This window comes from Notechis scutatus, chromosome 8, assembly GCF_049901735.1.
Source record: "Notechis scutatus isolate UNSWTSFEM ecotype Mainland chromosome 8, rNotScu1.2, whole genome shotgun sequence".
Taxonomy (NCBI): Eukaryota; Metazoa; Chordata; class Lepidosauria; order Squamata; family Elapidae; genus Notechis; species Notechis scutatus.
The window spans coordinates 3,068,078-3,088,801 of NC_142016.1; the positions used below are offsets into that span (position 1 = coordinate 3,068,078).

General features: G+C 50.9%; 1 protein-coding gene across 2 annotated transcripts; it reads left to right on the top strand.

Moving 5' to 3' along the window:
- The first annotated feature begins 221 nt into the window (after positions 1–221).
- ZC3H12A (zinc finger CCCH-type containing 12A) lies at positions 222–16,642 on the top strand. Of its 2 annotated transcripts, XM_026673700.2 has the most exons (6): positions 222–335; positions 621–1,165; positions 11,385–11,524; positions 12,702–12,936; positions 13,760–13,866; positions 13,961–16,642. In XM_026673700.2, the coding sequence occupies exons 2-6, from the start codon at positions 672–674 to the stop codon at positions 14,875–14,877; spliced, it is 1,893 nt and encodes a 630-aa protein (XP_026529485.2). In that variant the 5' UTR covers positions 222–335; positions 621–671; the 3' UTR covers positions 14,878–16,642. The 2 variants fall into 2 exon arrangements, with proteins under 2 accessions (XP_026529485.2, XP_087826601.1); XM_087970475.1 differs by lacking the exon at positions 222–335 and having other exon boundaries at positions 403–1,165.
- Positions 16,643–20,724: the final 4,082 nt, after the last annotated feature.

Genomic DNA, 20,724 nt, shown 5'->3' on the forward strand with positions numbered 1-20,724 from the left:
GCAGCCCCTTCCCCGGACTGAGGGTTGTAGGCAAACTCGGCCGCCGTTCCCAGCGCCGTTGCGGGAGGCCTGGGAGGGCGAGGGGGAGGCAAGAGAAGGCGCTCCAGGCCCCGCATCCCTCGCCCTCCAAACAACCCTGCGAGGCAGGCCGGCCGGCCCTTCCCAGCCAACCGCCGCCCCGGCTCTTCCGCGGAGACCTTGAGCCCCGGAGGAGGCGGAGGCGGCGGTGCAGGGGGCGGGGGCGGCGGAGGCTCCACCCGGAGAGTCCTCGCCGCTCTATAAAGAGGCGCCCCGCAGGCGGACGGGGACACTTCGGCCCCCCATGGAGGCGCCCGGTAAGCGGCGGGGCGGCTCGGGGGTCAGCGGGGCTTCGAGCGGGGCGAGTCGGCCAGGCCTACTGTATCCCGCGGGAAAACCCTCTCCCTCCAGCCTTGGCGCCGCGTGCTGGGTCGGGTAGCGGGCGGGGAAGCGCCGCGCCCTCCCCCGCTTCCTGCCGAGCCTGCTGGCGGAGCGCCACTCTGGGCAGGCCCGGCCCGTCCTCGGGATGGCTTTGCCCGACCCGTGGGCGCGCCTGCTTCCCCGGCTCGGCCGCCGTCCTAGTTGTGCGCTTCTCTCGGCAGGCCCGGCGTGAGCGAGGGAGGAGCAAGCAGCGCCGCCCGCGAGAAGCAGCCATGGACCTGGACCGACCACCGCCGAGCGCCCTGCGCTTCCCCGGCTGGAGCGAGTCCTCGCTGCCCTCAGCCCGCGGCCGGGCAGAGCCTCCGGAAAGCGGCTACCCGAGCCTGTGCGGCCACAGCCTGGAGAGCGGCGGAGAGTCCGGCGGGGCCGCCAAATCCGGCCCGTGGAGCTCCCCGGAGCGGGGCCGAGCGGAGAGGCGGAGGAAGGTGGAGTTCTTCCGCAAGCTGGGCTACTCCTCGCAGGAGGTGCTGGGCGCCCTGCGGAAGCACGGCCCGGAGGCGGACACCAACACCATCCTCGGGGAGCTGGTGAAGCACGGGGCGGCCCCGGGCGAGAGGGAGAGGGAGCCCGCCCAGGCCGTCCCGGAGGCCTCCGAGGCGGCGCCGCTGCCGCTGCCGCTTCCGAGCAGCCTGCCAGCCCAGCCGGACGAGCAGGAGGGGGATCATCTGCGGCCGGTTGTGATCGACGGGAGCAACGTGGCCATGAGGTATGGCGGGGCGGGCGCCTCTCCGCGTTGGGGCGCAGTTGGCGGGGGGGAAGGCTTGGCGGGGCCGGGGGGCTGACCATAAGGACGAGGAGGACTCTCGTGAAGGGCGACCTCTGCCTCTTTCTCTCCTGGTTCTCGGGACTTCGCTAGAGCGGGTGCCCTTCTGTGCCCTGCCGCTTGCGTGGTCGCGGATTCACACCCTTCGGGTTCAAGCAAAGGCCCCGTCACAGTGCTCGATACTGTAGGGCAGGGGTCCCCAAACTTGGCCACTTGAAGACTTGTGGACTTCAACTCCCAGAATTCTCCAGCCAGCTATGACTTGAATCCACCAGTCTTAAAGTGGCCAAGTTTGGGGACCCCTGGTATAGGGTACCTGGCTTGAACAGAGGTTGGACTAGAGGACCTCCAAGGTCCCTTCCAACCCTATGATCATATACTCTTTGTCAGCTATGCTGGCTGGAGAATTCTGGGAGTTGAAGTCCACCAGTCTTAAAGTGGCCAAGTATGGGGAGCCCTGGCTGTAGGAACTTGAGGAGGAAGGGGCAGGCTGTGCCCAGAGAGGGAGCTTTGGCCTTGGGAGGTGAACTAGTTTGGAGTGAGCTGCTTCCAGGCTTGGCAGACCCAGTGAGAGCGGCCCTCAGAAAACAGAGATCTTGGGATCTGGTTCTGATCTGGAGTGGGAAACAATGGAGAAGGTAGAGACTGAAGCCCCTATAATGTCTCTGCTTTGGCTTCCTTCCTTCGTAACTCTACGGGTGGCAATAAGTAATTTTATCTTCTTGGGAATTTAATAATGGTTGATTGCTGGATTTTGATCATACTGTAAAGCAACGTGATGAGATTTGACAAATGGTTTTTGAGCATGGTGTGTCCTTGTCTTTGTTGCATGTGAGAGGTCTGCTTGGGATCCTCTGCAATTCCCTCTGTGTAAGGCCCAGACTCCCCCCCACCCCCCTTCAGACGAGAAGAATGAACTTTTGAAAACTGGGTGTTTGAAAAGGAAGATAGCCAGGTGATGTTCAAAGCAGGGTCTGATACCCTTCCAGGCATGCAGCTTAGATAAAGGGAGTTAGAACCACTCCCCTTTGTTTAGTTTAGTTTACTTTATTCTCATTGCGCCTTGTACAACTGAAATCAAACACCATCTTCAGTGCACATCATGACCATGACGCAAACACACATCCTTCACCTTTCACAAATTGAACCAGAAACCCCCAACACCACACCAATACTGCACTATACAGCAGAATTCAAAAGAGCTACTGCCCTGGGATAGAAGCTGTTTTTCAGCCTATTTGTCCTTGTTTTTATTATCCTGCACCATCTAATAGTTAAAAAAAAAAGGGGGTGCCCAGGATGAGATGGATCTTTGAGAATGTTTTGAACTTTCTTGAGGCAGCGGGAGCAATAAAGCTCTTCCAGAGAGGGGAGAGGGCAACCCATGATCCTCTGGGCAATTAACCCTCCGGAGCGCTTTCCTATCTGCCCCTGTGCAATTGGCAAACCATACAGAGGTGCAGTAAGTTAAGATACTCTCTATGGTGCAGCGGTAGAAGGTCACCAGCAGTTTTTCATCCAGTTGTTATTCAATTTCATTCAATTGTCCGGTGTGGATTTGGTCAATACTAAAGAAGCAACATGTTACTTCCCCCACCCCCTTTTCTGGGAATGTAGTTGAAAAGAACTTTCCGGGAAGTTTCTTTCGGAGCTGGAATCTTTATAGCCCCTTCTCCTCTTGCTATTTCTCCCAGAGGTCACAAGTTTCCAGGAATTGGCGAGGACGGGACTCCAGCCCACAGTTGCACATCATGTGCAAGTTATACAGATTCAATACAAGACTTAAGATATTCAGGTTACATCAAAAAGGATTACTTGTATCAAACACCCACCCACGTCTTTCTTCTTCCACTGTAAGAATGGCAGATACACGGATCTGACACTCTGTCTCTGAAGCAGGAAGGATTTTGCCAGGGGGGGGGGGGGCATGTGAACATCGTCTTGACTGGGTAACCAGTCTTGTGTTTCAGGCAGCTCTGCCTTGACTCTCTTGGGGGAGGGGAGGGGCATTCTTTCTTATCTAAACAGGAAGGAAGCCAGCACAGGTTAAAGGCTCACGTGACTCGAGCACCAAGTGCCTGGAGGAGCATTTCTCTCACCCTCCGGAGGTGCCTCCCACTACCCCTCTCCCCCCCCAATTGGCCTCTCAGAGGGAACTGAAAAGGTTGAGGCTCCAACCGAGGGGGGGGACGGACGGACACATTTTGGTTTTTAGGTGAAAAAGCTCTGCTTCCTAGAACAACCATGTCCCAGGATTCTAGACAGGTTGGAAATAGTGTAGTCCTCAATTGACAAGCACAGCTGAGCCCAACATTTATGTTCTAAGTGAGATAGTTGATAAGTGAGTTTTGCCCCATTTTACGACCTTTCTTGCCACAGTCGTTAAGTGAGTCACTGCAGTTGTTAAGTGAGTAACCCGGTTGTTAAATGAATCTGCCATTGGCTTTGCTTGTCAGAAGGCTGCACTTTGACCCTGGGACCCCGTAACCGTCATAAACACAAGTCGGTTGGCAAGCGTCCGAATTTTGATCATGGAACCAGGGGGGTGCTGCAACGACCGTAAGTGTGATAAACGATCCTAGGCCACCTTTTTTCAGTGCTGTTGTTAAGTTTGGTCGCTAAATGGATCGTTGAAAGTCGAGGACTTCCTGTACACGAAAGGGCCAGGATTCGTGAACCTTTAGCCTGAGCTCTAGCTGCTGAAGTGGGGGGTTGCACTTAGGGTGCCAGAAGATGTTGTGCCCCTCCCTGGGGCCGTCAGCCGGGTTAAGCACCGAACCTCCAACCCACCTGGCAAGCATCCTCCTATCACCAACCGATCCCATGAGGCTGGCGGGGGGAGGGGGGCTGCAGAAATCCGGACCGCCACCAGATAGCGGGGGGAGTCAAGCGAGCCCTAATTCTGCTCTTGGCGCCCAGACCTGGTAGCCCAGTGGGGAGAGGCCAGCCAGCATTATGACTTCTGCCCTTTCCTTGCCCTGTTTGAGATAAGCCAAATTGTTCTCCCGCTGTAAATGCCAGCCAGAGGGCACTTTTCTGGGAAAGGGGGGGCGGTTCTGAGCGGTGCCTGGACTTGGAGTTTCTGAACCATCTCTTTTCTTCAAGGGGGGGGGGGGGAAACGAAGGGGAATTTTTACGGGCTGCTTCCTGCATGAGTGGAGTGACAAAACAGTTCCTCACCGATTCACCCTTGCTTAGATAACACTCTGGCAGGTTTATGCAAATCTCGGGAGGGGCGTGTAGAGCGGAATTGTCCCCGACTTCCTCCTACAGGGATTTCTCATGCCTGTTGCCACATCAGGTGAACTACTTGGACCTTTTTCTCTTCAGCTGAGAACGGGGAAACAAAGTGGGAGAAGTTCTGTCCCTGGTATTCCTTTGCTCATCCTGCACGGCACTTCCAGGGCATTGGGGTTGGGCCAGGAAGGGCCTGGGTTGCTGGGGAGCTTTGTGGTTACTTTTCAGAAAAAGTAGTAGTAACGGGAGCTGTAGTCTCCCCTCCCTGATTTCATTGCTGCTTTTTTCTAACGTTGGACCCAGGAACTAATAGAATAACAGAGTTGGAAGGGACCTTGGAGGTCTTCTAGTCCAACCCGCCTGCCTAAGCAGGAGACCCTATGCCATTCCAGACAAATGGCTGTCCAGTCTCTTTTTTTTAACAGCCTCCAGTGATGGAGCAACCACAACTTCCGACTAAAAGACTAACCTTCATAACAGCCCACCCTCTGAGAAGAGCCCTGGGGGGCTGAGGAGCAAGGGCCAGCCTTGCCATTTGTTTCACTTGATCTGTGTGAACTGTATGTTAAATTGGGTGCTGCTAGGATTGAACTGGCATTAAACATTCACCCAGGGGCAAGGGATGTTCTCTTGCTTGCTCTAAGCCAGGGGTGTCAAACTCAAGGCCCGTGGCCCAGATCGGCCCGCAATGTGATCAGATCTGGCCTGCATGGCTGTCCTGGAAACGTCTCTCCGGCCCATCCCATCCCGGTGGGTGCATAGGAGGCAGCAGGCTCACAGGCCCAGCCCACATCATCCCAGTGCGTGCGCGCAATAGGAGGGCGCATGAGCTCACAGACACGCCCATGCCATTCCAGCTACAAGTATTTTCTATTATTTCCATGTATGATGAGGGGTTGAGGGAACTGGGTATGTGTGGGCGACTGAAGGGAAGGATTAGGGGTGACATGACACCTGTCTTCCAGTACTTGAGGAGCTGATACAAAAGCAAAGAAGAAATTACTGGCCTAATCCTGTAAGGAAGGCAGGAAGGAAACATTCTGGTGTTGCTTACAGAAACTGCCTCTCCGTTAACCCTTATTACATTCTTGGCAGGACTAGACTTCCTGTCTCTGGAACGTCTCTGGAGTTTTTTTCCCCTCCTTTGCTGGTACTTTGCTTGTGTGGAGGGACCATTCAAAGTTACAATGGCACTGAAAAAAGTGACTTATGACCATTTTTCACACTTACGACTGTTGCAGCATCGCCACAGTCACGAGAGGCCAGGCAAGGAGATGCGCGCCTTGATGTGAGTGATATTGAGTTGGCCACGCCCAGCCAATAACATGACCACCAAGCCACGCCCACCACCTAAGCCACGCCCACAGAACTGGTTGTTAAAAATTTTGAATCCTGCCCCTGGCTAAAGTGCTGGTCTAGAAACCAGCAGACTGTAAATTCTGTGTCTCTTTTAGGTGGGTAAGCCAGATGGGCCAGCCACCCACACTCAGTTTTCAGAAGAAGGCAATGGCAAACCACTTCCAAAATCTTTCCAAGGAAAGTTCAGAGACATCACCCTTCCCACCAGGCAGTCACTGGCCACTCCCAGCCCCCGATTCAACCCCTCCCAGTCCAAGGTTTAAGGGAAGAGCCAAGTTTTTTACAGCCTTCCAGAAAACTAAAAGGATAAGGCCCATCTCAGGAGGAGGTTATTCCAAAAGTCCAGGCAGCTACCAAGAAGGTGCACCTCACTGCATGTTCCAGCAGATAATAGCCTTTGAGGAAAGGGACCTGGGGCATGCTAACCCTGGCAGGTAAACTCTGGGGGAAGGGATGACCAGCACCTTGAATCATGCAGGAGCCAGGGCAATTCATGCAAGAGGGAGGGCAATGTGGGCAAGCTTGAAGTGCCCGGCACTGGGCATGGGTGATTCAAAGGCAGCCCCATCTAGTGTGCAGTGTAGTAGTCCAGCTAAGAAGTGACCTTCCGGTTTTGCTGTAGGGGTTTTCTGTAGGAATTAGGAGCTTTGTGTTGTGTGAGGATGAAGCTGAAAGGAGTTCCGAATGGGACCATGATGAGCCTTTGACTGGAAAAACTGCCATGAGGACTGGTGATGTGCAAGGTTTGGTCTCATCCCAGGAGCTGCTTTAATGAGAAGGGAGCCACTCCACCCATCAGGGAAAGTCCTTCGGGTTCCCTTAGGGGGCTGGAGACGAGAACATATGAAGAACAGTTGCAGGAACTGGGCCTGGCTAGTCTAGTGAAGAGAAAGGACCAGGGCAGACAGGATAGCAGTCTTCCAATATTTGGGGGGCTGCCCCAGAGAGGAGGAGAGGGGTCAAGCTATTTTCTAAAGCACCCGAAGGCCAGACAAGGAACAATGGATGGAAACTGATCCAGGAGAGATTCAACCTAGAACTAAGAAATTTCCTGACAGTGAGAACAAGCAACCCATGGAACAGAAGTTGCCTTCAGAAGTTGTGGGGGCTTCATCACTTGAGACTTTTAAGAAGAGATTGGACTCCCATCTCTCAGAAATGGTGTAGAGCGGGTCGGGGGGGCGGGGGGAGTTGGACTAGATGACCTGCAAGGTCCCTTCCAACACTGATTATCTGTTATCTGGTTTTAAATGGACTTGCAGAGCTGGCTCTGTGTGAATCTAGCTAGCCCTGAGGCTTAGTTCCTCCAGACGGCAGCCCTTCTTTCCGCTGTTCAGACCTTTCCTTCCTCTATTGCTTTGGCCATCTTATTGGTGCTGACACGGAACATTAACTTATCTTTCCAGAGAGGGGTTTGAGTAGGAAGAGTAGCAGGGGTGGACAGAAGAGTTGGGTGTGTGGGGGTCACTTTTGGAGGCAGTGCAGGGAAGGACCTGCTGCAGCTACTCCCAGCCCTGTCAAACTTCGTAACAAACCGCTTGTATCTTCCGGTAAAACACTCATTTCAGAACAGCTCTTGGTTTTTTAAATTGCAGTGCCATTGTTTTCTGTCAAAGAGATAGGAGAGCGGGTTGTTGATTAGGAGAGCCATTTATGTTTCACTGCTGAAAGTAAAACTGCACACATGCGAAGGGCTTGCGCTGTCATGCTGAAGAGGATAGAAACTATGGGATGGTATAGAGGGGCTTTGGAGTTCCCTTCTCTTTGCCAGAGGGGGACAAGGCATCTCTCTGGCAGAAGAGGATCTTCAGGTAACCATGGAGAATTGGGAGGTCTTCAACCCTTTCCCCAAGTATTTAGTAGATACGTTGTCAGAAATGAAGCTGCATTTGCCTGGAGGGAAGGTCTCTTAGAGTAAGTAACATGATGCAAAAAGTGGCTGAGAAACGAGTGAGCAAGGGCAATTAAAAGCAGGAGATAAAGAGAAACAAGGAAGGAAACCAAACTGCTCCATGTCAACATCATCTGCTGATGTTTTTCCATTTTTTTTCCTAGTTTGCCAATAGACCCCCCTTGGGGTGTTGCCTTTTGTGCCTCAAACTTCTCATTCTCCTTAAGAATCTCACCTTTTCTCAGGATCCTGACTCAAATATTTGTTTTCAAGTTCCATCTTTATTCATTCTTTCAATGAGAACATTGTAATAAGGACATCAAATTTCTATTCACATTTACCTGTCTAACATACTCAGGCTCTCAGCCTAGAAAAAATATATCCACAGCTAACACACCTCAGAGCCACCCCAAACACACCTTTCACATTTTCCAAATGCAAAGTTTCAATCTCAGCCATGCTTTGTGGTTCTTACTGCATTCCACAGACAAGCCCTGTCTCCATATTCTCCTAAACCATCCCATAATGCAAGCCTATTCACAGCATTATGCTGCTCTGAATCATAAATAATTGAAAGCACTTCCTTATATTCATATATTTCTCATGACCAGCTAAAAGGCAAATGGGGGCTTCCCACACCCTAGCAAAAAGTTTGCAGTGTGCTGCTCCCTTATCAGCCTGGCCTCCCACGGGATTTAGCAGGGGCCCCAGGGAGAGAGGGCGAGTCCCTCTGGAACCAAGAGAAGGTCTTGGCACCTGGGAAGAGAGGCAGAAAGCTGTAAAAGACAGGGAGTGGGGAAGGAGGTGAGTGTGCAGAACAGCCCTCCAGGCTGAAGAGGAGGGGAAGAGGTAAAACAGGTAGGGATAGGTGAGAAGACCACAGTGGTTTTCAAGAACACAGTGCTTTTCCCTGTAGGTTTATCATTCATCTAAGACAATTGGAATTAGGTGTGCCTAGTCTAGTGAAAAGGAGGGCTAGGGAGGATATGATTCAGGGGCTGCCACAAAGAATAGGATTGGATAAGGAATATGATCAGGATTAGGAATAGGATAGGAATAGGATAAGGAATAGGGATAGAATAAGGACTAGACTAGAACAGAACAGAATAGAATAACAGAGTCGGAAAGGACCTTGGAGGTCTTCTAGTCCAACCCCCTGCTTAGGCAGGAAACCCTATGCCATTTCAGACAAGTGGTTATCCAATCTCTTGCTAAGTGTTGGAGCATTCACAACTTCTGGAGGCCAGTTGTTCCACTGATTTATTGTTTTAAGTGTCAGGAAATTTCTTCTTAGTTCTAGGTTGCTTCTCTCCTTGATTAGTTTCCACCTGTTGCTTCTTGTCCTGCCCTCAGGTGCTTTGGAGAATAGCTGGACTCTGACTCCCTCTTCTTTGGGGCAGCCCCTGAGATACTGGAAGACTGCTATCATGTCTCCTCTAGTCCTTCTTGTCATTAGACTAGATATTCCTAATTCCCGCAACCATTCTTCATGTTTTTAGCCTCGAGCCCCCTAATCCTCTTCGTTTTTCTTCTCTGCACTCTTTCTAGAGTCTCAACATCTTTTTTACATCGTGGCAACTAAAACTGAATGCAGTATTCTAGGTGTGGCCTTACCAAGACATTATAAAGTGGTGTTAACACTTCACGTGATCTTGATTCTATCCCTCTGTTAATGCAGCCTAGAGCTGTGTTGGGTTTTTTAGCAGCTGCAGCATTCGGCTGGCTCATATTTAAATGGTTGTCCACTAGGACTCCGAGATCCCTCTGACAGCTACTACTATTGAGCAAGGTATCACATATACTGTACCTGTGCATTTGGTTTTTCTTGCCTAAATGTAGAACCTTGTTTTTTTCACCATTGAATTTCATTTTATTAGATAGCGCCCAATGTTCAAATCTGTCAAGATCCTTCTGTATCTTAAGCCTATCTTCTGGAGTGTTGGCTATTCCTGCCAGCTTGGTGTCATCTGAAAATTTGATGAGTTATCTATATATCCCCTCATCCAAATCATTGATGAAGATGTTGAAGAGTACTGGGCCTAAAGCAGAGCTTTGGGGTACCCCACTGCATACTTCCTTCCATGTAGATGCAGTTCCATTGAGGACTAGATACTGAGTATGCTTGGTTAGCCAGTTACAAATCCATCTGGTGGTGATGCTGTCTAACCCACACTTTCTATCTTATCAAGTAGTAGGTTATGGTCTGAAGTCCAAGTAAATTATATTGACAGCATTCCTCTGGTCCACTAATTTTGTCACTTTGTCAAAGAATATGGTAAGATTTGTCTGGTATGATCTCTTTTTGACAAACCTATGTTGGCTTTTGGTTATTACTTTGTTTGCTTCTAGGTGTTTGCTGATTTGTTTCTTGATTATCTTTTCCTGGTATTGAGGTCAGGCTGATAGGTCTGTAGTTTCCTGGATCCATTTTTATTCCTTTTTTGAAGATGGGAAGTACATCAGCTCTTTTCCAGTCCTCTGATAGTTCCCCAGTGCTCCAGGATCTTTAAAAGATATAGTTCAGTGGTTCTGAGATCTCGTCTGCCAGTTCCTTCAGAACCTCAGGGTGTAATCCATCCGGTCCAGTTGATTTGAACTCGTCTAGGGTAAACAGGTGCTCACTTGCCCTTTTCTTCCCTATTTTAACTTGTGTTCCTATTCTGTTTTTTTTGTGGTGCTGTTTTTGGTAGACAGATGCAAAAAAACAGGTTAAGTAGTTCTGCTTTCTTCCTGTTGCTTGTCACCTTTCTGCCACTTTCTCCCACCAATGGACCAATTGTTTCCTTAACTTTTTCCTTGTTTTTAACATTTTAGAAGAAACTTTTTTTTGTTATTTTTTACTTTTGCCCCAAGCCTTTGTTCATTATGAGCCTTGGCTTTCTTCACTTCACCTTTGCAGGCTCCAGCTATTTGCTGATATTCTGCCTCAGGTATGTGGCTCTCTTTCCACTTTTAATACTTGTCCTCTTTGTCTTTCAGTTTATCAGAGTGCTCTTTATGCAGCCATGCTAGTTTCTTCTGAGAGCTGTTATTTGTCTTTTTCATTGGTATTATGCTAGACTAGGAGTTTATAATCTCACTTTTCAAAATTTCCCAAGCTGCTTGTTTTTCCTTCAGGATTCTCACCCATGGAATCTTTCCCACGCTCTCTCTAAGTTAGAGAGAGCGTCAATCTATTATCCAAAGCACCAGAGGGCAAGACTTGCCTTGGATGGAAACTAGACAAGGAGAGAAGAAACCTAGAACAAAGGAGAAATTTCATGACAGTGAGAACAATTAACTAGTGGAACGGCTTGCCTTCAGAAGTTGTGGGTACTCTATCACTGGAGGTTTTTAAGAAGAGACTGGCCAGCCATTTGTCTGAAATGGTATAGGGTCTCCTGTTTGAGCAGGAGGTTGGATTAGAGGACCTCTAAGGTCCCTTCCAACCCTGTTACTTTGTTATTCTGTTACAATCAAGAGTCCATTTTCTGGCATGGTTGAATGAATTTGGACCCGGATTTCTCTCCATCCATGAGCCAACTTGGCTTGATTGTGAATAGCAGAAGGGCAGTAGTGAAGCATTAGCTCGTGGGACCCTCTGGAAAGGCTACCCCTCGCTTAGGGCTGCGCAAGGCCTGCGTACGAGATCAAGCAGGGAAGCGCTCTGAACCTCCAACTCTCTTCCCTTTGCAGCCACGGAAACAAAGACAGCTTCTCCTGCCGAGGCATCCAGCTGGCTGTGACCTGGTTTCTGGACCGTGGACACAAGGATGTCACAGTCTTCGTCCCGTCTTGGAGGAAAGAGCAGCCACGCTCTGATGTCGCCATTACAGGTAACAAGGTGGCCTTGGGCAGCTGCCCATCCTGCATTGACGCAGGCTAGCTTCTCTCTTAGGATGGGGAGGTACTTGACTGAGATGGGACATGCCGCTTCTTATCCCTCTGGTGGGACTTTTGCTTCTCATCGGCTTTAAGAGGCCGCTCCCCAAATTCTGCTGCTGGCCAAAGCATCAGGGAAGACTGTGGGCATCATTCAAGTAGACAGCCCTGTTTCCAGAAGTCTTATCACCTGAACACTTGACAGCTTCTAATGGCAAAAGTCGTGTTTGCAGATTTTTTTAAAAAAAAGCTACAGCATTTTTAGGGGATTGATTTGTATTCTTGACCTTCTAAAGCAGAGTCTCCAACCTTGGCAACTTTAAGACCGGTGAACTTCAACTCCCAGAACTCCTCAGCCAGCTATTCTGAGAGTTGAAGTCTACAAGCCTTAAAGCTGCCAAGGTTGCAGCCCCTGCTCTAAAGCATAGTCTTGTTTAGACATTTAAATTAAGAGCAAAGCTGTGGGAAGCAGCGTCTGGAAGAAAACATGGAGGAGGCGGAGGAGGAGGAGGAGGAGGAGGGACATCTAGGTAAACAAGAAAGACTAGAACAGTGATGACAAACCTTTTTGTTGTGGTGTGCCAAAAGCGCACGCGTGTGCCAACACCCACAATGCAATGTGCATGCACGTGCAACATCCCCGCCCTGCCGCCTTACCTGCAGTGCGCATTCACACATCCTCCCAGCTGATTTTCATTCCGTTTGAGGCTGTTTTCACCCTCCCAGGGACTCGTGGCAAGCCTCGGCAGCCTCGGGAGGCTGAAAACAGGCCCCCATTTCAGCACTTCTGGTATTTCCAGAAGGCCCGTCTTTCGGCCTCCCGAGGCTGCAGAGGCTTGCCAACAGCCTCCAGGAGGGCGAAAATGGCCTCAATTGGGCCGTAAGTCAGCCGGGAGGCACACACACGCACGCACAGTGCAGGTAAAGTCTGGCTAGGGCTCGCGTGCCCCTAGGCTTGCCATTACGGGACTAGAAGAGAGGGAGGACATGATTCGGCAGACCACACCTTGAGATCAGCCCAGGGCTTCTTCCTCCTGCCAAGGGGCTGTTTGGGGCACCCCCAGCTTGGCCACCTGATCGTTCCTCTGTCAGAAGCTTCAGTGGGGATGACTCCGCCCCCTCTTCCTGCAGACCAGCACATCCTCCACGACCTGGAGAAGAAGAACATCCTGGTGTTCACTCCTTCCCGGCGAGTGGCGGGCAAGCGAGTGGTCTGCTACGATGACCGCTTCATCGTGAAGCTGGCCTGGGAGTCAGACGGTATTGTGGTCTCCAACGACGTCTACCGGGACCTGCAAGCAGAACGGCCAGAGTGGAAGAAGTTCATTGAAGAACGCTTGCTGATGTACTCCTTTGTCAATGACAAGTAAGTCCTGGGTCTTGGGGAAGGCTGGAGGTGGGCCATGGGGCTGGCCGGGATTCTGGGGTGGGGTGGGGCGGGTGAAGACAACCCCCAAGGCTATGCCTGAGAATTCTGAAGTTCCCGGCTTTCCTAGCACCCTCCTAATTTGCAGCCCGCCTGCTTCTTCAGCTTGAGCTGACACCGTTGCCTATTCAGAGTTCTGCAGCGTTAATTCAGCGCCAGAAAAATAAGCACAGATGGCTGATGCTTGCCTTTAGAATCATAATAAGTAGATTTTACAAACCAGTTGTAGATTTCTCCAACATGGAGCAAACTCAGGTAGAAACGTGTTGCAAGTAACTTCAGCAGCTCAGAAACAGACATCGGTTTCACTTTAGTTCAGCAGTTTTTAGTTCAGCAGAGGAAAGAAAGTTTTTAGTTCAGCAGAGGAAAGAAGCAGTTTCATTCTGAACAGACAGGCTCAGAGCTCAACATAGCTGCAGAGCTTAATACAGAACCACGCCTAGGCTACTTCTAGTTTCAGTTTCCAAACAGTCCTCATTGGCTGACTTAGTTGCTATGCCTATTCATTGGCTGACCTTGTTAGCATGCTCTATTCCAGTTCATGAATAGACTCCGACAATGCCCAGCAGAGTCTCCTGAATCTCTGCCCAGCTTCCCAGGCCCAATAGGTTGCTCCCTTCTAGCCAGCCTTTCGGGAGGCGGTGGAGTTGGCGGGACTCCCAGCCTGATGGCACACACTGCCGTGGCCCTGGCAGATTGGGAAGGGCTGGGCCTGGCCTCAGAACCTGCGGCTCCTGATGGATGTGGTTCCTCTGCTCCCCAGGTTCATGCCTCCCGATGACCCCTTGGGACGCCATGGGCCCAGCCTGGATAATTTCCTGAGGAAGACCCCAGCAATGCCCGAGCACAAGAAGCAGCAGTGCCCCTACGGTGAGGCCACTCGCCTCTGCTTGAGGCAGAGCAGCTTGAAGGGTTTGGGGCGGTGGACGCCTGTCACACACAGCTCACCCCTTTCTCTTTGCAGGCAAGAAGTGCACCTACGGGATCAAGTGCAAGTTCTACCACCCTGAGCGGCCACACCAACTGCAGCGCTCCGTTGCCGACGAGCTCCGGGCCAATGCTGGGCTCTCCCCCACCAGGGCTGTGCCAGCCACCAAGGAGGAGAGGAGTAGCTGGAGGCCTCCCTACGGGGAGTTCTGGGCCTCTGCCCCCGCGGAGAGTGAGACAGTTCCCCTGCAGAAGGCCTTGGCTGAGAAGACGAGCTCTGCCCACCACGTTAGGCATGGCGACATGTCGCCCGTCTTCCTCAGTGCCCACGGCCTCCCAGCCCGGAAGGGCCACCCTTACAGGAGTTCAGATCAGTACCAGCAGCCTCCCAGGGACTCCCTTCCCCATGTCTCCCAAGACCACCTTGACTCGGGCCTCGGCTCCCTTGAGAGCCAGCTCTCTGAGATGTGGCCCGGTCCTGTCAAGTGGGCCCAGCAGGAGCTGCCTGGCAGGGGGAGCAGCTGCAGGGGGCAGGGGCCTGCCTATCGGGTCCCTCTCAGCCCAGAATCCAGGAGGTACAGCCAGTACGTGCCTCAGAGCTTCCTGTCTTCCCCGTCTGGCCAGGTCGCTCCGCACTCCTTTCCTGGCTACGAGGTGGCCGCCAGTGCTTCTCTGGGCCCCGGCCGCGAGTACTGGTCTGAGCCGTACCACCCAGGGCCTGCCATGTGCCAAGACCTGCCGAGGGCTCCCTGCCTGGCCTACGAGGACTCCTCACGCCACTGGGCCACCCCGGAGAACTTTGCAGAAGAGCGTACGAAGGTGCACGTCAAGCTTTGCGGGATCTTCCATCCTCACCTGGTGGACACCGTCATGAGCCGCTTCCCACACCTTTTGGACCCTCAGCAGCTGGCTGCCGAAATCCTCACGTACAAGACACAACACCCTGGGGTGTGACACGGCTGGAGAGTGGAAGGCCAACTCTAGGGGTGGGGCTGGGGCAAAACGTCCTTTGCTGCCTGCAGTTTAGGCCATCGTCCAGCGGCCACTCCTTGAGGGCAGCCACCAGCCTTGTTGGTGGCTCAGGTGCGATGAATAGGCCTGCCAAGAAAGACACCACAATGCTGAGCCATTTTCTCACGATGCCTGAAGGCTGGCTGGCTGGCTTGTGTGTCTCCTTTCAGTGGCTGCTCGGAAGGGGTTGATATGGAAAGGAACATGGAGCAAGCCCCAAGCTTTCTGGCCAGGCACAGCCAGAAGTGGAGCAGGCCAGAGAGGAAGGTACTATGATTTACAACCGTAGCCGTTCCCCAAATGGCTACCAGGGGATATGTAGCTGGTCACAAAAGAAATCGGAGGGAGGAAGGAGTTCCAGGTACTGTGGGGAACGAACTGAGTCTGACCTGCAGCCCGTCTGCCCTGTTTACAGGTGGCCAGGAAATTCTTCCTTCTTCAGCCCAAGGCAGACAGCAGCCCATTGGGGATAGTGGTGGTCTCTCCTCACTGCAGAATTGGGAAACAATTCTGGGGTCCATTACCCAGGTTTGGGGTGATTGTCCAGTGGTCTCCTTTCCCTTAGTTTAGAACCTTCTTGGGTTGTGAAGCAAAACCTTCGTTTCAAGCCAAAATTCAGCTGTCATTTCTGTTCCCCAAAGTTCCGTATTACTCTTCTGGGCCTCCGTGTTATTTCTTCTCTCCTGGAACAAGACATTGGGGGGCGCTCTGCCCCCCTTCTCCTCCTCTAGTGCTGCTGGTGGCAGGCAAGTCCTGCATGCAGGGCACCTGATACTCTCTTTGGAGGGTTGTGGCTTCTGCCTGGAGATGGAGCAGCAGTGCTGAAAGTGCATCTTAGCAATCTTAGCATTATAAACAAGTTTATATCTTAAGCTCAGATGTCACAAATCCCAAGGCTAAATGCAAAATGCATCAATGGGAAGCCAGGAGGGTCTCCAGAAAAGAGACTTGTTTTAAGAAACCGTTGGGGAACCTCTTTAGTGTCAGCTGTTTTGGGCAACTTGCCTGCCTGCTGACTGAAGACAACACCACCACTTTGTCAGTGGTTGTGGAAAGGCCCACTGGAAACTTGGGTGGGTGGGGGTGTGTTTAGCTTACCCTTTTCTATCAACTCAGTCTTGAGGATTGGTATGTCCAATACGGGCAGTTACAGATCCTTCGGTAATGAATTTGCAACAATTGTTCCCGGTCCTGCCCTTTTTAAAAATAAGCGATTCACTTGCAGGCCGGGCTCAGTTGATCGGTTGATGCACATTGCATCGGTCTCTCAAGTGGGTCTTTGGAGTAGCTGATGCTGAAGTCGTCCCAGGAGCTGCTGCCTGGGGGAGAAGCAGGGAAGCAGAAGTCCCTGTGGGCAGCTGGCAACGCCACCAGGCCCTGCGGCTCTCCCTGGCAAGCGCCCTGGAGATCATCAGCCACGCCAGCACTATGTGCTGATGAGGCCACACTGCCAAAGAAACCCTGTTTTACCTGGTTAATTATGATCCATCACAGAATTGTGGTGCTTCACATTAGTAAGCAAAATGCTTTTTAGTAATCATGTATAATCTTACAACTTTGCACACTTGTAAATTACAAGAGTCATAGTTGTTAATGAAACGTTTTCTAAGCCGAGGCTGCTTTGGTGATGATTGGTCTCCTTTTATTCTGCCCTAGGCAGAGTTGCAGTTGAGTAAAAAAAAAAATAAACCAACCTTGAACCTCGGAATGGCTGTCTCTTTTCTTCAATGGCAAAGTCTCTTTCCAAAGCACAGATCAAAGCTTTGGATGCTAAAACCGCTCTTTGCTCTTGTTCTTCAGCTGCTATAAACCTTCCCAAGGAGGGTGGGGTGCAAGTGCCCTCTGCCATGCCCCAGAGGCTTCGGAAGGAGGCCATGGGATGCTAGGAAGGCCACAGGAACGTGTCTCCCCTCCAGGATAGCTGAGGTCAAGCCCCATCTCCCAGTAACTCAGCCCAGTAACCGAGTGGGCCTGCATCCAGAGGAGGAGGGCGTAAGGGAGATCTGCTTTACGACCTGACGCTTTGAACATTTCCTCTCCTATGGCCACCCTAAGATAGGAACAGGCAATCCAGCTTGTGCTAGATGATTTGCAAAGCAGTTCACACATTATTTCGCTGCATGTGGAACAGTGATAGTATTCAGCCGGTTCTCACTGGTTCAGGCGAACCTGCAGCGATGATTTGGCATGGGTCGCCGAATCGGTAGTGACTTCTGGCTGGCCATGCCCCCAACCTGGTCGCCACTCGCTCGCTCACCCCGCCCACCTGACGCTCGCTCCTCACCTATGTGGCACACTGGGTCCTTGTGGCTTGTCTTTAACCTGCCTTCCCATGTGGTGCCTGCACCCCAACTGAGCAGCCCTGATCTTCCTGCTCACGGGTAAGCCTGCGAGTCGCACTAGCCCCCCACCGTCCCTGGAACTTGCCGAGCCCCCCCGTCCCCACTGTTCAGCTGGCTGGCTTTCCCACCGGCATAGCTTCATCCCAGGCGGTGGCGCTGGCTGCGGCCTAGCTAGCTGCCTTTCCCTACTGTCCCTGGGCTCAGCCGGCTGGCTAAGCGGCCACACGGTGCTCTCCCAGCTCTCCCTACCATGTGGCGGCCATGGCACAGCTCTCTGGGAGGGAGGGCGGATGTCCCGGGGCTGCCTCCCATAGCAGCACTGCCCCCGCCACTTGCTTCCTTTCAACCCCCGGGAGAAGCGAGTGGCGGTGGAGGGCAGGCAGATCTCCTGGGGCTCGCCGGAGCAGTCCGTCTCAGACTAGGCCTCTGTGTGTGTGTGTGAGAGAGAGAGAGAGACAAGAAAGAAAGAAAAGGAAAAATAGGAAGGAAGAGAGTGGTGTGTGTGAGAGAGAGAGAAGAAAAGAAAGCAAGAAAAAGAAGAGAAGAAATAGGAAGGGGAAGAGAGTGCATAGTGTGTGTGAGGGGGAAGAAAAAGCAAGAAAGGAAGAAAAAAAGGAAGGAGTGGTGTGCGTATGAGAGAAGAAAAAGCAAAAGAGGAAGAAAAAAAGAAAAATAGGAAGGGGGAGAAAGTATGTAGTGCGTATGTGAGAGAGACAAGGAAGGAATGAAGAGCGAAGTCAGAGAGAAAGAAAAAGAAATAGGAAGGGAGAGTGTCAGCTGGTGCTCCATTCAAAATCCAAGAAAGAAATACTTAGACTCCGTTAATGAGAGAAAATAATTCTTTTACTGGAAATCAAGTGGTAGCAACAAAAGAATTCTGAATCTGAGAAAATGACATACCACATATACAAATCACATATACAAAGTGATGGCAAAGTTTCCACCCCCAATAGTTCAATTGGCTCATCCAATTAAAAGTTGTGTATAGCATCATGTGGGCATCTCCAGGTGGTGATGAGGCCTCTGTCCGTTGACCTTGACATATTTTGATAGAGTTGGAGCTGCACATAGCATAGAATAGAAACCTAAGCAAGAATGTACCCACCGCAGCTTATACCATTCCCCCCTCCTCCCCCCGTTACTTATGACAGCCGAAATATGCAAAGCAAAGGGAGAAAATCTTGAAGGCTGACAGAGAGAGAGAAAACTCTGCTATTATTTTTAATTGTTCCATTATTTATCATATATTAATATTTTGTTCTGTCCCTACACCTATAGTGATTTTACTGCCTTTCTTTTGCCCAGGTATTTTTCAGGGTTTACAAATGTGCATTCAATGACTATAGTTCAGAGCATAAATACACATGTTTAACAGAGTTGAAAGGGACTATGGAGGTCTTCTAGTCCAACCTCCTGCTCAGGCAGGAAAACAGAGGATGCCAACTCTGAGTAGAGGTCCTGAGAAAGGTGTCAGGATAATAGAATAACACTTATAAGGGACCTTTGGGGGGAACCCTATACCATTTCAGAGAAACGGCTGTTCAATCTTTTCTTTAAAACTTCCAGTGTTGGAGCACCCAGAACTTCTGGTGGCAAGCAGTTCCACTGGTTAATTGTTCTCACTGTCAGGAAGTTTCTCCTTAGTTTTAGGTTGATTCTCTCTTTGTTCAGTTTCCATCCATTGCTTCTTGTTTGTCTTCTGGTGCTTTGAAAAATACATTGCCCCCCCCCCTCTTTCCGGCAGCCCCTTAAAAGCCTGTTGCTAAACTCTTGGGCAAAGCATGTGAGCCATTTCCATGAAATGGAAATGGTCCATGAAAGTACATCTATAGTACGTAGATAATAAAGTTGAAAAAAGGTGAACAACATTTTTACAGAACTATAGATAAGTTGAGGTTGGTGGGACAAGGAATGGCTGGGAGGGGAGGAGCCAGGCGACACACCCCTTGACATGAGTGACATTGAGCTGGCCATGACCACCCAGTCACATGACCACCAAGCCATACCCACCCAGTCACATGATCACCAAGCATACCCACCAAATAAGCCACTCCCACAGAACTGGTAGTAAAAAAAATTGAATCCCACCACTGGTCCCCTCCAGTTTTTAATAGCTCAATGATGGGCAGGGCAATTTCAGGAAAGGAGGGGATGAATTGCCTGTAGAAGTTAGCAAATCCCAAGAAGCTCTGAAGCTGTTTTCGAGTGAGAGAGGGTTGTCAATCTAAGTCCACTTTAAATTTAGCTGGGTCCATTTCTACTCCCTCGTTTGACACTCGGTAGCCCAGGTAGTCCAGGCTAGTCTTGTGGAATTTGCATTTTGACAGCTTTGCATATAGCTAGCCATGAGTTTTTTCAGGACTTGGTGCACCAGTTTAACGTGTTCTTGTAGGGTTTCAGTGAAAATGAGAATGTTGTTCAAATACACGAGGACTCCTTTATACAGGTGCTCATGTAGCACCTCGTTTATTAATTGCATAAAGATCGCAGGGGCTCCTTGTAATCCGAAAGGCATCGTTTTGAATTGAAAGCTGCCTTAAAGGACAATTAAAGGTTTAGTTTCAAAGTTAAAGTTGTCCACTTGTTGCCCTCCTTTATTTGCCCTCGGTAGTATGTCTCTCACAGGTCCAGTTTGGTGAACACCTTCCCTTTCGCTAAATGAGCTAGCTAGCATGTCCTTCACGAGGGGCAGTGGGTAGATGTTTTCCATGCATACTGCATTAATCCCTCTAAAATCCATGCATAATCTTATTGACCCATCTGTATGAATACTCGGGCCAAGTTAGTGTTGATGTAATCCCTTAATTCTGTCATCTCTCTTGGGGTCATGGAGTACATCTTTGGCTGGGGCAGTTTGGCTCCTAGCACGAATTCTATGGCACAGTTTGTGGGGTGGTGAGGCGGTAGGGCATTGCATTCCTCTTCACTAAACACTTCAGCCAAGTCACCGTATTCTTTGGGAATCTGGGGACTTCCCGGCTGTGACTCTTCAGGTGGCAGCTGCTTTTTTGCCTTCTAGCTGACTGCCTGAACTTTCCCCTGCAGGGCTAGGAGGAGGGAGAGGACCTAGTGCCAGTTTTATTTTCCGGTAACCATCTTACCGGATCCCATTTGTCCAGCCATGCCAGTCCCAGGATGACCATTTCAGTAATTTTTGGTGCCACCAAGAACCGGATAAGCTCCCAGTGGCAGCCCATCTCTAACTGCACAGGCTCAGTGACGAGGGTGGCAGGGGCTCCTCGATTAATGACCCATTGGGACTTGCTTGAAGTGTATGGGGTTGGTTAGGGGCCTCGTTTGGTTGCCTAGCTTCTGACAGAGCGGGAGGCTGATTAGGCACCAGGTGCAACCTGTGTTAGCTCTATTTCGCCCTGGGCTCCCATCTTGGGCACTACTACTCTCGACATAATAGTGAACGGACGGATGGCTTTATTTACCATAGGTTCAT

Bases quoted from the DNA above. Each gene is read 5' to 3' on its own strand.
- ZC3H12A (XM_026673700.2), top strand. From the start codon at position 672: ATGGACCTGGACCGACCACCGCCGAGCGCCCTGCGCTTCCCCGGCTGG. The intron at 11,525-12,701 runs GTAACAAGGTGG...CTCTTCCTGCAG, and splicing joins CTCTGATGTCGCCATTACAG to ACCAGCACATCCTCCACGAC. The intron at 12,937-13,759 runs GTAAGTCCTGGG...TCTGCTCCCCAG, and splicing joins TACTCCTTTGTCAATGACAA to GTTCATGCCTCCCGATGACC.